The following is a 17,957-nucleotide window of genomic DNA, read 5'->3' on the forward strand; positions in this document are numbered from 1 at the left end:
TTCAAATACTTCTGTCTACAGCTCAATTTTAAATTACAAAAAGTAACACAAAGGACTTTCTTATTAAACTTCTGCTTGTTTGCATACTTTTTGGCCTCTCATTAGCAATCACACATGATTTAAAGGCAAGGAAAAGGCTTTCAGTCTTGGATCTGTGTTCAGTTTCACCTTCCCCATCAGTATCTTCAGAAGTAAACAAATTACTGTAAATGATGCAAATTCCTTTACAATTCTTAATATGCCAGTACAAAATATTGGGGTAGTTTATTCTGTTTGTCTGCTATCTTTGGTATAAAACAGTTCTGCCTGAGTTCCTCATTTGTTCCAAATTTAAAATATTTTTATTCATGGTTTTTTCCCCCACCCAAGAATCAAAGTATTACATACATTTAGGGCAGAATTCTGTTTCAGCTGGTGAATGACCAGAGTACAACTTGAGACTAACTGTGAGTTACCAAATTATTCTATTGATTCTGATGATTCAGTGATTCTGTTATCCCCTGTAAGTACAGAAGGGCCCCCAGTGTAAGAATAAGTAAACGTCTGTGCATCTCTATAATGAGATCCTATTCCTATTCCTACTGGAAAACATCAATCCTGAAACAGTCTACTGTAAAGGACTTCATTGCATCCAAAATTTTGTTTTTTTAGCTTCAACATTCCCTTCAATGTTATTTAGGATAACTGAAAACAAGGGCATCAAACTTATCCAACCCCATGAGCTAAATGAGTTCACCAGGCTGAATCTGTATGCCATATCATTTGGGTTATGGGGCTGCCTGCAGTGCTGGAAATTTGCAGTGGCAGTGGTAACTGCTGTGGGTTCTGCAGCTATAGCAGTCATTGATCCTCCCACTGCCAGATTTCCAGCCTCTCAGGTAGCCCCACAGGTCAAATGACATACCTCTAGGCTCCGTATCTGGCCCACAGAGCTGGACATTTAGTGCTGGGGTAATGGCAGCATTAATGGCTGAGGCTTCAGAAGTGGCAGCAATTAATATTGTCACCCTCATCCTACTGCAAAATTTTCAGCCCTGTGGATAGCCCCAGGGGCTGGATGACATGGCTTGTGGGCCAGGACCAGCCCACGGGCCATATCTTTGACACCAATAATTTAGAATAATGTTTAGAATACAACAGCCACTCTCCTTTTCACTTCAGTGTTTGTTTGATGTTCAGTCATTAGAATTGTTTTTGGTCTGCAAGAACTGGCAATGTTACAGCGAAGAATCCCGGCATGGAAAAAAACCCAACCAAATGAGAAAAAAAAAGCCCAAACAAACATACAACCCCCACCCCCAGGGACAGTCCAACCTGCAAAACTTGAGAAGACACAAATCATTTTTTCATTTCACAAACCAGCCAAGGCCAATGTTTTCAAATGGGATGTTATCCATAAATACAGGAGAATATAATTTACAAAGAAAATATAATTTTATATATACACCTCCCTTTCACATTAAACTGTGCCATCATCCCATGCACAAGGAATAGAAGGGCTCGCTCAATATTGCAGCATATTTCTGATATAAATGAGATTTGAAGGCCTGGCACATCATATAACCTATGATTCTGGGTAAGAGCAAGAATGGGGTTGTGACTATCCTCTGCACAATCATGCATGTGGTGTTGTGCATAAGCAAAATTTATTCATTAGAGAAAAATACTGATACCAGTTTTAAAACACTTAGAACAGAATTCTGTTAACCTTTGGGTGCCTCAATTGTAGTATTCTAGCAGTGTACCTGGCACTTACCCTTGAACTGGAGAGACGTAAGAGTGCATACACAGATTGAGCATGTGCAGTAGGCTATGAACTGGTTAGGGATGCATATGCATACCTGAGCATAAGTGAGCATTAGTCCTGGGAAAGATGGGGAGAAGAGGGTCCTCACACATTTTAACTCCAGTAACTAAGTGGTTAGAGTACTTACCCAGGAAGCGGCAGACCCAGATTTTAGGTCCCCCCTCACCCAGAGCACATTTGAATCTGCATCTGTCTGGCTTCTGTCAAAGGTCAGGCATTATCCATGTCCCCTTTCCTGTACTCAGTTTTAATCTGTTCTTTTACATTCAACAGTCATTGTGTAAAATAGAGGAAGAGGAGTGCATTGGAGCAGTTTCTCCCCATTGAGAGTAAAAGTCTGGGCTAGAATCTAGGGCCCTTTTGCATCCTTGGCAGAACTGAGCCACGCCTGCTTTGGTTTGTTCTCTTCTTTCTGGACCCACATATGTGCCTCCGTCTCTTGAATGCACAGGTCTGCCTGGCCAGAATCCAGCTGGAAAACTTCCAAATATGAAATAGGATTCTGTCCTATATGCCTAGCAATGCAATAATTCATTTTATGTCCCATAAACAAACTGTGACCAAAATAATTTAATAAAAAGTATAGGTTTGTGTTTTCAGTAACTTTTTTTTAAAGTACCATTTGGAGGAGATAAAAGATGTTACTGGAGGTATTCCAAACCACATAGAAATCTTGCTTTCTCCTGGGATATATCAAGGTATTTCAGTAGCAAGTATAACTGAAAGTTAGCAAGTAAGATTACCTTCATTAAAAGCTTCTAGTTTCAAAGTTTAAAACCTTTGCTAAGTGACCACAAAATGGTAAGTCGCAGTTATTTTAAGAATCTTTTCCTTGGGGACAAAGAATCTGTTTCTGGAAATCCTTGTATATGTACATTTTTTTTGCCAATATAACACACATGAATGTTTGTGGGCAATGTGGTACATTTATTCATAAACAAGGCTGTTAAAAGTTTGGCCTTGATCTTTAAAACTTCCTGATGCTGTATTACTGTGCCTGTTCTTATCCACTCCAAAAAAACAACAGGAAAATTGCTGTAATGTTTTTTTTTCCTCCTAATTATACTAAAACTTGTTATGGTATCACTTTCCTTCAAGTAAGCCTTATGAAAATATAGTATCTGGGGAAATATGGGAAATGTTCGCAAAACCATTGTGTGGGAAAGGGAGGGGAATGATTACACCAAAAAAAAATCAAATTAGAATTAAGCACCTTTGCTAGCACGTAAAAGGAGAATGAGGTGAACTGAAACATGCAAACAGAGGAAGGACTTGCACACTAATGATATGCCTACCAGCCAAGTCTAAGTAAACTAACCAGGTTGTGATGTTTATTAGAAATTAACTGAAAGTGGCTGGCACAATGCAGATTTGTATAAAGTGTACTTCAGCTTTTATTTTCTAGATAGCCATCAAGTAACCAGCTTTTATTTGTGTCTATGCTTTGTTTGGGGAGGGGGTGGGGAGATGGGGGGAGAATCAGGGAGAGCTGTAGTGAGAAGAATAATTCACTAATCCTCTCATGTCATCACTGTGTCGTCTCATCCTCTGAAGTGTAAGTTAGGAAGACAGATGTATAATCTGGGAAGGTTTCCAGGTCCTTTTCTAAATAAGACACTCAGCACTGGCTGCATTAAAAATGTTTTTTTTTAGTTTGTCATAATGCCATCTGCAATAGTGAAGATGAAATATAAGTACAGATTGGATGCTGAACAGCTCAGGCAGAGAACAACAGAAGTCTGGGAAGGAAAAGGGGGAGGAAGGAGAAGGCTGTTTTGATTTTCCCTCACCTGCCTCCCCCACCCCACAATCCAACCCCTGCAAACACAGCCTCAGCCACTTTCTTATATTCTACTATAATAAAAGGAATTTCTAGAGCCTTGTGGACAGACTGGCTCTCCCACGTGTAAATATTTTTCAACTAATTCAGATAAAGGCAACAGTGTGTAATGGTAAAAGCTGCAATTTTATCTGTTCCTCAACTTACCCTTATGTAGGATATAAATACTTTGCAACCGGTAGGTGTTTAGAGGTTAAATTTATTAAAATAGCAAAGTGGGTTTAGACTACCAGAGGAAAGGCACTATAGAAGTGTTGAGTCTGATTATTATCATTATGCAACTCAAGTTTGCCTAGGTGAGGTGTCCCCCTTTAACATGATTGACATGATTGACAGTGGTTCAAGCTTGTGATAAGTTCAGCTGTTTTCTGAAACTCTGCAACTTTTTTCCCCACTCCTTAATATTTTGCTTGTGGTGTCAGTTTTATTGCATCACCATTTTATTGGTTTCTTAATTAGTTTCTTTTCAACTCAGATATATCCCTGTAGTACACTGTGTTTGGTAAAATACATTTGGGCTGCATAATAATGCGAGGGGGACATTAGGCAAGACAATATGGCCTCTAGCACTTTGCTTCTGGCTATCATTGTCTATAAAGAGTGAAAGGATAGTGCATTTCTGGCCCTAGGACATGGATAAAAGAATGATGCCAACACATATTCATGACGATGAAATCTACATCAGCTTTGGAGATATTGTTCAAACTGTGCCTTTTTTTCTTCCAAATTCAGTGTGTGTGTATCTTTTTGTACATGTGTGTGATGAGCTCATTTGTGTAATTGAAGAGGTGCACATTCTGTGCTTAAACAGGGGCAGAAATAAATTAATGGTTCCTAATTTTAGAAAGTCTGTTACCATATTAGTGAACACAGGTTAAAACAACATCTGTTCCTAAAATCTTTATAACTTTCAAAGGCATTTTAAAATCTTTTAAATGCCATAAAAATCAGTGTAGAAATTCTATGTAGAATTGACTTCACCAAATTCTGGATTACACTCATAGTACATACACACTTTCTTGTTTTAATTATTTTTAGTAATCCTTTAAGTTGCAATAAATTAAAACAACACAGTTAAACTTAACTTTTTGGAAATATTTTTTGCCTGACAAAACAAACAAAACATTCACATTATGAAGTTCTTTGCGTATTTTTGGTCTCACAGTTATAATGTAGCAAGCCACTTCTGAGTAGCTTTAAGTGATGTACTATTGTTCCACGTGATCATTTAACAATAGTATTTGGGGCTTAAAGGCTTGGATGTTATGCCATACACTGAAACTCTTCTTTATTCTTCTAGTAGACTGACACAAAGGGGGTTATAAAGACATCTAACAGTGTTTCATGCTTTTCCAAAGTCCTTGCTTAGAAGATAAAACTGAGTAAGTCTAAAAGACTGGAAAACTGCCTAGTGTGATGTATTAGTTGTTACTCAACCACTTGGCTTATTCTTTGTTCACATTTCAGCTTTCGTTAGCTTCTTTTTTAATACTGAGTTTAGGCAAATGAATACACATATATAAGTATGTACAGTATATATAGAAATATAGTGGAAAGGGACCTAAGTGAGGAGAAGCTAGAAGAAGAATATGCATATGACCAAAGCCAGTAGAGAGCCAGGATCCACAAAAATGACCCCATTTAGATGGGACAAGCGAAGGAAGGAGGCGGCAAATGAATGCACAGCTATTTAAAAAAAATACATGGAATCGACAGTTCTTCATATCCCGAAACTAAAGGCACGATCTGAAATGGCAAAACTAAGTCCCAAATGTTGCAAATAAATGTGCTTATTGAATACTGTTGATATTTCATGCAAACCCCTGGTTGACTCAACACTAAGTTTGTGCCTGCACTGTGATAACCTTTTTAACTGCAGTATAGCATGGACCTAGTCAAGCTAGCTCCAAAATATCTAGCTCAGGAACCGGTGGCAGCCAGTGTGGGCACATGTGTGGGAAAGTGAATGGTGGTTTTTCTTGTAGGGTGAGCAGCAGAATATAAGACAATTGAGGTGCAAATCATTTAGGTCATTGATGTTATATTGCTTATATAGCACCCGTGACATTGAAATAAATGGCCGACCAATACAGAGTTTGAGGCACAATTATAACATGCCCTCTCTTATCTACCCTTTTCAAAAGCAAGGGAGGTGAACTCCCTGAGTAGCCTTGGAGGACACAGCATGATGCAGTGCAATGTGACAGAGGGATGGGGATAACCATGCTGAGGCCTGCATTTAAAAGGAAACTATGCAGTCACTTGGCTAACTGAAGATAAAATAAGCTTTTCTGGCTGCCACTGCTGTCTTGGAATCCAGAGCAGTGATAAGCTTAGTAACACTGTGAGATTGCAAGTCTCTTTGAAAATAGGTAGGCAGATGCTTTTCAGCCATAATCTTTGCCAGTTCCTCAAAATGCATACAGCTGCCAAGAAGCATCATGTTCATCTAAACCAGTTTGAAATGAAGCCAGCTGGCATTCCTCCTCATCCCTGGCTTTGCCAGAGCTGAGGAGAGCAGGAAAGTAGTTCTGACTGGGCTTGATGAATCAGAGATGTAGAACAGAGCCCTGGCATATTGATGAAACAGTATAGTTTCATAATATCACCTAGTGACTTAGCATATTCAGAACAATATCAGTGATGAGGCTGAAATCCATGGGATTCCACATGTAAGAGCCCTAAAGGAGCAAAAAGAAAATGGCCAAAACTTGAATGGGTCTCCCATGAAAAAGGAGAGATTCCATCTCCCCTTACCAATCCCTACACTCAAGGCACTACCTGAGCAGAGGCTCCAAATGTTGTTTTTAGCTCTAATAGCATGAGTAGAGGGAACTGAAAAAATAGATAAAAAAGATGTGTCACTTGTGTCATACCCTAAATCCAGACTGTCATTGCCTTATCCACACATTCTGAGAAGAAAGAGCAAAAAAGCTGGTATACAGAAAGACTGAGGTCACAATTCTAGGTCCCTTTGTGTGCCCAAATGGCACTCTAGAGCCTAGGTCTCCCAGCTTTCTGGCTATTGGGGCTAAAATAAGGAAGGATAGTGCTCTTTCCACTCCTCCTCCTCCATGGGTTTTTGAGAGCAGATTTTTGTGACTTACATTCACCCAGGGTGACATTTCGATATATGTATGGATCTGTATTGTATACCCTGCCTCGCTGGTACAAAGCTCACTGTGCCTGCTCAGTAATTGTGTGCACACTCACGTGTCCGCTCTGCATTGGGAATAGGATTGTAAACTGTTTGTAAGTTTATGAAAGTGCCACTTGCACAGCTAAAAACTACCTTTTGAGTGCATATAGGGGAATATAATTCTGCCCACAATGTATTAGTAGTGTAAGTCAGACTTTAGTCACTAAGACAGTTTGGCTCTTTTTTTACCTCAGAATCTGATTTCCTTCCTAGCCCAAATTCCAAGTACATAAAAATAGCAAATGAAAAAGAAAGATAATACATAACAAAATGTGTATCTTGTGAGTAATCACTTCTGAATCTATTTTCCTTCAAATGTTTTTCCTGTATCTTTCACTCCCTTTGTGTATCTAACATATAGAGAACAAACATAACAGGGTCATTTTGGATTAGGAGATATCACCAATTAGAACTCAAATTCTATAGACTAAAAATGGAGAGTACTTGTGAAATGTGTAATCTCTATGCAACTGAAGTAGAGTTCGCTATAGTCTCCAATCCTTAAACCAGTTGTGTTCTGTATGGATCTTCCACGGATAGGTGGCAGGGTTGGTCCCCGTATGTCTGTAAGTAGCCACAGACATGGGACAATGGATGTGCAAAGGATAATACAAGTGGCAGCTGGTCAAAATAGTTTTAGACTGTAAAAAAAAAGGCATTTAAATTCAAATTCTCCAAGAATTTTCCAGCGCTCAGTTAAGGAAGCTAGGGTTCTGGGATGCACAATGTAGTTCGCATGCAGAGAACCCAAAGGGACAATCACACATAGTAAGCCAAATGTTAATGAACTTCATCATAAATAACAATGTAAAGAAGTTACTTACGCCTGTCGGTCCCTGTACATCTTGTTAACTTTTTCCCACTGGAAATTAAGCTGACTCAGCTTTTCCTGTATCTTTCCAGCTTCCCCAGGTGTGGCACTTTGCAAAGCTGATGTCTTCTTGCTGCGAATAACCTCAATCTGACCCGAGAACCTCCCCAGGCTGTCTTTAACATTCTGCAACATCAAGATTTTAGAGTAGAAAAATAAAACATCAGCTGTTGTTGAAGAGAAAGAGAAGGGGGAAAACAGTATAAGAAGCAACAGCCTTGACAATGATAACAATCCTACAATGCTTCGGCAGTAATGACTGAAGCATAAGTCATTTTCCTGGGGAATTAATAACTAACTGAGGAGAGCTGATGGCTTGAGGTGAAGCAGAGGACCATTAACCTCAGCCAGTCATTAATTCCCCAGGAAATAGCCTGTGTCAAGGTTATTGCTACCTTAACCCAGTTCCTTTTAAGGAAAAAGAACAACCCCCCATTTTACTGAAACTGCATATTTGTTCAAAAACACCACCTGGTAAAGCAAGTTCACTATGAAGTGGTTCTGAGAATTAACCACTCATTGTCTGGAGTGACCTTTAACAACGCAGCTGCTTGGGGTCCTCTCCAGTGGCTGAGGTGTGGAGTTCAGTACACATGCCATATATCTCAGTGAAACAGCATGAAATAATTAGTACATCAAATGTCACTAGGATTGCATTCTGCTGGATGTGTCATTGACATTCCTGACAGACCCAGCCCTTCCAGTTGAGACCTCTTTGCCATATAATTTAGAAGTCTTAATTCTGACAATGCTCAGTTAGCTACAATGCACTCAGCAACTGTGCAGTGTTGTGCATTGGGGGATTGTAAAGGAAAAGAGTGGGTGTGTTTTCCTGACCCTTAAAATTGTATTTAAGTATTTGAATACCCAAAGGCTGTCACTTCCCATGAAATTATCTATCCAGTCACTACCTTCAGTCCTGTGAAATAGAATTATGCAGGCTGCATATAAAATAATAAAAAATAATAATGTGTCTGTCCATTCTGCTTTCATCCATGAATGCAACAGCATTGCAATGTATTCAGCTTCAGAACACCCAGTGTCCTTTCGTCCCTACAGTCCATTTCAGTCCTTTGCACCTTTGAAGTTTAATTCTGTAGGTGCTACTCTTCTCACAAAGGTTCCTCTTTCCTCACACTGCACAAGGTGTTCCATATCTACTTTGTATAGAGGACTACCACTAGGGATGCTGAATGTAAGTCTTGTTCCTAGCTGCTTGTAAGTTAGCCTATTAAGCTACCCTCCTAGTAGCGTATCACCTAGAAGAAAATTGCTGGAACTGTTGATTGCAACCCATGCTAAAAAAGAAGGTCCAGCAGAACCTGGACTTTGCAGATCTCAAAGTCTGACTGTGGGGTTTGGGGAATAGGAACAAGAAATGCCATGGTATTTCTTTCATCCAGGTTGTATCTTCATATTGATATTCACAATCAGTTCAACTGGTCAAAATTCCATGCCTGCCACATTGTGGGTCTGTATAAATTCTGGGATGCCTAGAAATGTCTCCTTCAGTTTACCTCTCAAGATTTTTAAAATTTTCCTGACAACTATGTCTTTCTCAGCCTATCCAGTGTCTCAACAGGGAATCCAAAGGGGACCACATCCAGACATTACAAGAGGATAAACCTAAAATGACTGTAAGAAGTAAAAAAAATAATCAAAACCTATGCAACTAACCGGTTAAACAAATCCAGTAACTCCTAAAGTTAAGGCTCCACAGGTCATTCAGGACTAAGTGTGATGGAGTTAAGACGGTGGGAGATAACAGGGGAGCCTCCTTAAATTAGGCATATTTTTCCCTTGACAGGACCTTTTCAAATACTCATCTGGAAGAACCACATATCTACGGAAAGAACTTGAGTAAGGACAGGATTTTTTTTCCAATTTCTCAAGAGTATCAAAAAAGCACCTGCTGACAGGGAAGGACATAATTAACATTTAGGAACCAGAATCGGGATATCTCCTCCCTTCCCAGTGCTTGAAAAAGTACTAAACGCTGACGATGAAGGAACTGAACCATTCAGTGGATGGGGGCTCAAACTGCTCCCTTTCTGCTATGTCTTTTTCTTTTAATAATCAAAATAAATTAATTGGTTAGAAAATCTGAGGCAGAACTAAAGATGACAAGTAATATGTCTATTAACTTCAGCAAAAATATATAAAGTTTACAAAAACTATTTGTAGATTAATACAAAATGAACTTGAATACATTCCTCAAGCAGAGTTCCTTGACTTTGAACACTAGATACCAAGTGGCAAATGTTACTCTTTTCTACTAAATAATGGAAAAGAGGTTATAGGTGATTACCTTCCAGCATAAAGTTATATGTTCTAGGGAGGGAAAAATATGTACCCATCTTAGAAGGAGAGAACATATGCTGAAATAAGCACCTACTTCGTACACTTGTCACTTCTTCACAAGAGTCCTATTACACCATCTTCAGCAATGTTAGATGGAAAAAAGTATAAAGCAAATGCTTTCTGAAAGTCGTTTTAGATATAAATTCTGCAGACTTTTCCCATGTAGGTCATGCACTACTCTTTGTAATGGATGTCATCTACCAGGCTGTAGTGCCATGAAGCACGTATGTTCCTTCTTGTGGTGCTGTATTTTTTGGTTTTCCAGTTTTCCTATGGGATAGTTCTGTTTTGAGGAACCTAGCTGAAACTGATCATACTGTTTCTGTCAGACTGCTGCCTAAAACAATGGTGTCTCACATTTGAGAGCTTTCTCCAACAAAATGAAAAGAAGACCTGTAACTATGAAAGGAACCTTCAGCCATCAATGCTTATTCAAGTAAAATTCCCATTGAATTTCTCAATGCCCAAGGACAGCAAGTTGAATACATAGAGAATAATGGAGTTCTGGAAGTTGTTGGATAAATGTGTCTACTCTGGATGGCTTCACCAGTTAGCATCCCCTTTCTTTTATTCCTCTCTGATGAATTTGATAAACATGACAATCTATAAAGGCATAGCAGGAGTTTATATAGTATAAACAGTTGCCCTCCAAAAACTCAGCCAAGACTTCCAAAGAGCCTTCAGCTCATATACCATATTTTACCAGATACTCCCCTCCCCCCCAAAAATAAAACAAGCACCTTGCTTTTGGAAAGAAGAACATAGAAAAAAAGATTTTTTCCATAATCGTGGCTGACTATGTAACATAGAGTAAGTCACATGGCAATGGTGATATACCTGATGTGGAAGGCTGCCAGAGCTCATCAATTTTCATGCTCCAGCAGACTTGATTAATCTGCTCTGATGTGCTGGATTTCCAACATGTCGGAGCAGGCTCCCCACATGTGTGTAGGAGCCTAGACTGTCCAGGAAGTGTGGCATCCCAGGGGACAGTCTGGGTAAGGCAGCAGAAACTTTCAGGTGTGGTAGCGCAGCAGCAAGGCTAGGCACCAGACCATTTCAAAGGTAGATGCAAGACTGTTACTTCTTTACCATAAATAGCTCTTTATATAAGTTCCTGTAAATAATAAAGTGTTACTTCCACACGACAAGTTTCATAAAAATCCTGCAGACTGCATGCAGCAGCTCAGTCACCTTCAGCCAGCTCAGCTCAATGACTTTTCAGCCAAAAATTACATCCTCACCAGTGGCTGCAAGGTAAGAGAGTTAAAACTGGAACCAGCTCCAGAGGGAAGTGGCAGCGACCTTGGTAGCCACAAGTCACAGTGTCTGCTTTCCCCATTCCACCCTGTTTCCATTCCAGTGACAAAACATCAGCTTCCCTCTTTAAGAAATACATTCCAATTTTGGAGGGCTAGTTTTTGGGAAAAAAACTGTGTGGTATGCAAGTAAAGCCGGCATACCAAAGACCCTTGAGACAAAACACATAATTCCTGATTCAAACAGCAGCCTAGAAATGAAAGTCTCCACACATTCCATTACTAATTATAGGATCTAATCATTCATTAATATTTTCCCAATTCTATGAAAACATTTGTATCAGCATGTATGCTGGAAATATTGTATGAAAATGTATTACTAGGGCATACAAATATGAACTTTTTCCTATCAGTGCACACATCTATTTTTCTGCATTCTTTCTTACTCCCACTGCCTCAACAGGCCATTCTTAATTGCTCAACCATGTTCCTAGATTTGTTCTTAAGTTCATAGAATCATAGAGTAAGGCTGAATGGTCATCTAGCCAAATCCCCTGCTGAGGCAGGATCATACCTATATAAACTACCCTATACAAATCCCTTGTCTAACCTCTTAGCACAACTACAAAGTCAACCCTGATACAATACCAGATATAAAACCATAACCTGCCACAGGTAAAGCAGGGGGACCATAGCAGCCAACATCCTGCAGCTGTACAAGTCATTAATATATCATCGAGGTATCCCACAAAGAAGGCTACGCCACCCATGCCCACTACAGAGGAAGGCAAAAGAACCCAACAGTCATACCAATCTGACCAAGTGGTAAAATTCCTTTTCAACCCCAAATATGGTGATTAGCCTGACTCTGAGTGGAGGGGCAAGATCCTCTAAGCCAGGAACCTCTGCTTTTAAGTCTCAGCAGAAGCACTGGCATACCCCAGTCAAAATATCAATCCTTGGCTTCAGCCAACACCCAATGACTCTGAGCAAGGCTTAAAAAAACTGACACATACAACAGAAATAAGGGGATGAGGGGAGAATTCCCTCCCAACCCCCTGCAGCAAACATCAAAGCCCAGAAGCATGGGAAATATCCATAGCTACACCTAGATCATTCCAAATCAGTGGCAGTCCAAATTCTTCTTGAACAATTACGGTGGCGGAGAGTCCACCACTTCTGCAGGCAGTCTATTTCATTGCGTCACTGTTCTAACTGTGAAGAGGTTTTTCCTGATATCCAGCCTAAATCTATTTTGCTGCCTTGTCATGGCATTGTTCTGCATCCCATTCTCTACAGCCAGAAAGAAAAGGTGTTTTCCATCTTCTTTGAGGGAACAGCAATATTTGAAGATTGCTGTCATTCCCCCTGTTTAGTGCCTTTTCTGCTGAACATGCCTAGCTCCCTCAGCCTTTCCTCTTATGACTTGCCTTCCAAGCCCTTTATCATTTTTATTATCTGCCTCTGGACCCTCTTAAACTTTTCCATGTCCCTTTTAAAATGTGGAGCCCAAACCTACCTTAACCTAACTACAGAGCTGAAAGCTGATGAGAAGAGGAGGCAGATGGTTCTTCACTCAGCTTAAACTCTGGATACTTCTTTGGTTGCTCAACTCTCTGTTCCAACATGATTTTTGTGGGTGAGCAGGATTATGAGGAAGGAACGAGAACTGGAGAGTTTTGGAGTAAGCATACAATAATTGTGCAAAGCTCAACAGAAAACAATCTCCCTCTAGCATAAATAAATCTCCTTCAGCCCCCTGGCTAGAACTCGGTTAACATGTCAGAAGAATTCATGTACCACCTTCCTTTCACATACAGCAGAACTAACATCAGAATATTTGGAGGTCACTGCATTTCAGTCCCCAGAAGGTGAAGAAAACAGTACAATTAACATGAATTGACAGTTCTATGGTACTTCTTTCATTGCCTTCCCATGAAACCAATAAAGAATGCCTGGGAAATTTCCCCTCTCCAAGATCATTTCATTACTGCAGAATGCTGTAGGAAGGGCATCTTGAATATTAATGCTTGCATTTTTTTTATTCTTTCCTTTTCTCAGGCAGGTTGTACACTGCTTTTTCTAGTGGATGGCAACTTCTAGACTGTATGCCATGAAGCATTTACATTCCTTGCGGTGAAGAGTATTTTTTTTTTTGTTGTATTTGGTGATGAGTATTTTTTTGATTTATTCCATTTGGAGGTATCATTGAAAAATCTGCCCTCAGAAATTATATATACAATATTTATCCATGTAGTTCTTTCTCCTGACACCCAGCAAAAAAGTTTAAGTGAATGAGTCTCAGATAGGCAGCTTTGTAAAGTAAAGGGGGAAAATTGCATATTATTGGGCTCTCCAAAGAGCTAAGCAATCACATTTTGACAAAATAAGATAAAATATCTTTTCATCTGTCAGCTACAATCAGACAAAAGACTAATTGTACTTATTCCATGTCCTTCAGCTGACCTAAACTGAAGGATATGCATCTCATGAATAAAAGTCAACATAGTATACAAAGAGCTAAATGGAGGGGTGTGGTCCTGTAAACTGTTGCTTATGTGAATAATCCCTACCCAAACAAGCATTTCTACTGAAGTCAATAAAACACTCTAATGATAAAGGATTAAAGGCATTGACTCATAAATCCATCTCTTGCCCAGAGAAAGAAAAACCAAGAGGGTTTGGGGTTTTTTTTAAAACAATTTAAAGCAAACTGAAATACGAACAACAGCTTTTTTTAAAAATAGGAAGGAGCTTACATCAATAAAGAAATATGCATGAATAAAATATACTATCTTATGAGCCATAGTCATGGGCCAGGACCCCACTGTACTGGAACCATGCACAAAACAAAGTGATGGTACCCGTCCAAAAAAGTTTCCTATCTAAATATAGGGCAAGGGACAACAGATGGAGATAAACAGGTGGCATACTATAGGGAAGAATGAGGCAACATTGGTCAGTATGATAAACAGTGGTGTCAATACACCAGTAGACTAATTTTCTTTGTTTTGTAGATAGCATATGAAAAGAGAGTTTTTAATAATGGTTTTGAAAGATACTTCAAATGATTTTGACGAAAGCTGCTTGTTTGACAGCCTAAGTTGGTGATGAATGCTGACTACGAGGTGATTATGAGAGGCAGGGCTAAACCATGAAATGTGCAGACAAGTGGCTTATGCTTGATGTGACAGAGGAGAACCAGCAGATCTGGAAAGTGTTGAGTGGCATCGTTAAAAGAGAGAGAGGAAAACAATCTAAATGAATGGGAATAGAAATGTACGAACAGGATTGCACTACTTATACGGGAAATGTTCAAGGATTGTTTTACATCTTGAGGATTTAACATTTACATGTTATCCTAACTAAATGAAAGGATGAAATTCTAAATATTCATGTGCATATTTACATACAATTCTGTTAAGAAAACAAGCACTACAAATCTGTAAAAAAGTTGAATTAAGTTTGACTCTTCCTTTCCCCTTCCCCTGACTTTCAGCCTAGCTTCCCTGTCTAACCAATTCAACCACCCCATTCCCTCAGCTCCCCTTCCTAAATAGTCCCAACTTCCCTCTCTCCCTACTCATAGTTAATCTCTCTCTTCCAGTCCTAATCACAACTCATTCTCCAAACCTATTTCTTTCCCTTCACTCTGGTTTACCTACTGTTCCATCTGCATTCATTTTGGGTGATCTCTTCCTCCTCACCTCCTGAAACCCTGTAAAATGTCAGTGAGAACACAGTTATGACAGATACCCTACTCTCAGTTTCAATGCTGAGCCCAGGTTTTGCCCAGAGAAGCTGTTACAGTGAAAATTCATCCAAATTAGCCCTGGGCAACAACATACTCAGTGTCTCTGTTTGGGATTGGTCCATGAAATGTTTGGGGCTGAGAGGCCTTAGCAACCTTAATCAATGAATTTTTATCTATGCTGTAAGCAAGTCTGTACTAAGCATGTGCAAAATGTGAATTTCCTTGAACCAAATTCATGTGTACTTTTCACTGGGATAGCTGAAGATATTCCTGGCACAAAAGCTATCCCCCTATCAAATTCCAATTCTTCATGGGGACTAAGGAAAAATGTATTTGTCATTCTAAGAAATGGCTTAAACATTTTGAGAGAGTCTTTTCTAAAGAATACAAACAATCACTGCTGAGCCCACAGTCAGCATAGAAACTTTCAGTTCAAATGATGGCAGTTTAGTAAAGCCATAGACAATTGCAAGTAGTCTTAAAATGGAAAGCACCAGACAGCATTAACAGTTCCTCTTCTTCCACTCTGCCTCATCTCAAAATATTGTGGTATGAGTTCCACAGGTCAACCACACCAAAACAGTTTCCTTTTATAAGTTATAAATAAGTTTTCTTTAATTTAGTTGATTATCCACTTGCTGTAGTATTAATACAAAAATAGGAGTCCCTAAAAGGATATTTTCTAATGACCTTCTTTATACTTTTATTCTTATGTACAACTATTGTGCCACCTATTATTCTTCATGTCTGTAAGTAACTCTAATAATCTTAGATTCTTGTCCTGTAGAAATATTCTGATTCTTTCACAATTTCTAATGCCCTTTTCTGAATCTTTTCTACATTTCCTTAAACTGAAAAAATACACATTATTCAAAGAATGGTTGTATTAGTGATCTGGGGCATAGTTTTACAATATTTTTAGTATTATTTTCTAAATTCCTCTTAAAAAAAGAACCACTATTTCCTTTGTGGACCACAGCTGAACTGCCTAAAACTCATCAAAATTTCTATATAATTTATTTCTCTTACTGTGCATTGAACTACACTAGTCTTATACCATCATGTTGCCAAGTGTCTAGCTTGTGAAGGCCCAACTGTTTATCCAACCCTTTCCCTTAAGCTATTTTGGCAAATTTTGCAGAGATCATCTCACTGTCTACTCTATTTTCCAAGTAATACTTCTTTTAATATTGGTACTTGGGCCTACTGTTAGTCTCTTTCCACCGACAAAATTTAATCAGGTTAAGTGCTGAACAATTAGGATATTCAGAATATGACTGCTGAGAGTGCAAGATGTAAAGGGGAAACAAGATTAGCCATGCCCCCAAATATTTAAATCGTGAAAAAAAACCCAAATCTCTTGAAGCCTGAAGTAGCATTAGGGCTACCATATTCCCAATTTCAAAAAAGAAGACACCTGTGGTGGGGAGGGGTATCTGGTTGTGAGGGGGCAGTGTTATACCCCATGTCCCCTGCCAGTGACCCTCATTCCTGACCTGCAACCCCTTTCCCACCCCCCAGCCCTGCTGACTGGTGCTCCTCACTTCTGACCTGCAGCCCCCTGCTTCCCTAGTCCTGCCAGTGCCCCTTACTCCCAACCTGCAGCCCACTGCTTCCCAGCGCTGCTGGTGCCCCACACTTCTGACCCACAGCCCCTACTCCCTCCCAGCCCTTCTACTTAAGCAGTTTGCTTGCAGACACAAACACCTTCCAGAAGCTGCCGGGGCCTTCACGGATAGAATATGATCTCCTGATAGCCAATCCACTTCCCCACTGCCCCCAGCCCCAAGCAGAAGCGAAATCCCTGACATTTGGTTGCATTTTTAAAAACCCGCATGGACAAAGGACAAGGGGGCAAAAAAGAGGAAATGTCCAGGAAAACCCAAGACATATGGTAACCTTAAGTAATATTATCCTGAATGTAACCAACAGTGTACAACACTAATCAGAATGTTCAAGGTTGGAAGCCCATTTTAGACACTCCGGCTCATGCTAAAGCCCCCTTTCCATGTTCAGATAAAAGCATGATGGGATCTAATGTGTGATCTACACAATCACACCTCCTACCAAATCACATGTGCATGGCGTGAGGTGTGATTGCAGGATTGTGCAAGATTGTGCATTGGATTGTGCATTAGATGTCATTGCCTCTTATGGCTGGTGCAAGGGCTCCCCCTGCGCTGGCAAGAAGCAAGCTCCCATAGCTGGAAACACTCATAGTTGCAAGACTCCCAGATCTGACTAAGTCTGGTGCACCCCTGTGGCTGGGAGCCCTATTAGCTGATGGAGATGCCAGCCCCAGGAAAGACCCTGCTACAGATACAAATTAAAGCTTGATAGCCAGTTATAAAGTCAGTTATGAAGTCAGTACCCATTTTTGAGGTCTAACTTTATAGCCGGTTGGAGCTTTTTATCATGTGATACCTACTTTGCATGTGTAGCTGGTCTCAAGGTAATTGCACAATTAACTAGTTCATTACACAATACCTGTAATGTGTAGAGGAGGCCTAAGACAACTAGATAAATGACCTAATTTTCAAAGGTGCTGAAACTTAAATGGTCTCATTAGTTTCATAGTTGGTAGGTTCGGAAGGGACCTGAGCAGATCATTGAGTCCGACCCCCTGCCATGGCAGGAAAGAGTACTGGGGTCAAACAACCCCACCAAGGTGATTGTCTAGCCTTGTCTTAAAGACCCCCCAGGATAGGAGCCAGCACCACTTCGCTTGGAAGTTGGTGCCGGATCCTAGCCGCCCTGACCGTGAAGTAGCACCTCCTGATGTCTAATCTGAATCTACCCTCTGCCAGCTTGTGACTGTTATTTCTAGTCACTCCTGGTCATGCTCAGGGGAACAGGGACTCCCCCA

General features: G+C 40.0%; 1 protein-coding gene across 1 annotated transcript in view; it reads right to left on the reverse strand.

Moving 5' to 3' along the window:
• Window positions 1-17,957, reverse strand: part of DMD (dystrophin) — a 2,221,918-nt gene that overhangs the window by 1,388,689 nt on the left and 815,272 nt on the right. Inside the window, exon 41 of the mRNA XM_019523954.1 lies at window positions 7,671-7,843. Within this exon, the coding sequence (XP_019379499.1) occupies window positions 7,671-7,843 (173 nt within the window). The remainder of the gene's footprint in view (window positions 1-7,670; window positions 7,844-17,957) is intronic.

This window comes from Gavialis gangeticus, unplaced genomic scaffold (assembly GCF_001723915.1).
Source record: "Gavialis gangeticus isolate Ggan-Ray unplaced genomic scaffold, GavGan_comp1, whole genome shotgun sequence".
NCBI lineage: Eukaryota > Metazoa > Chordata > Crocodylia > Gavialidae > Gavialis > Gavialis gangeticus.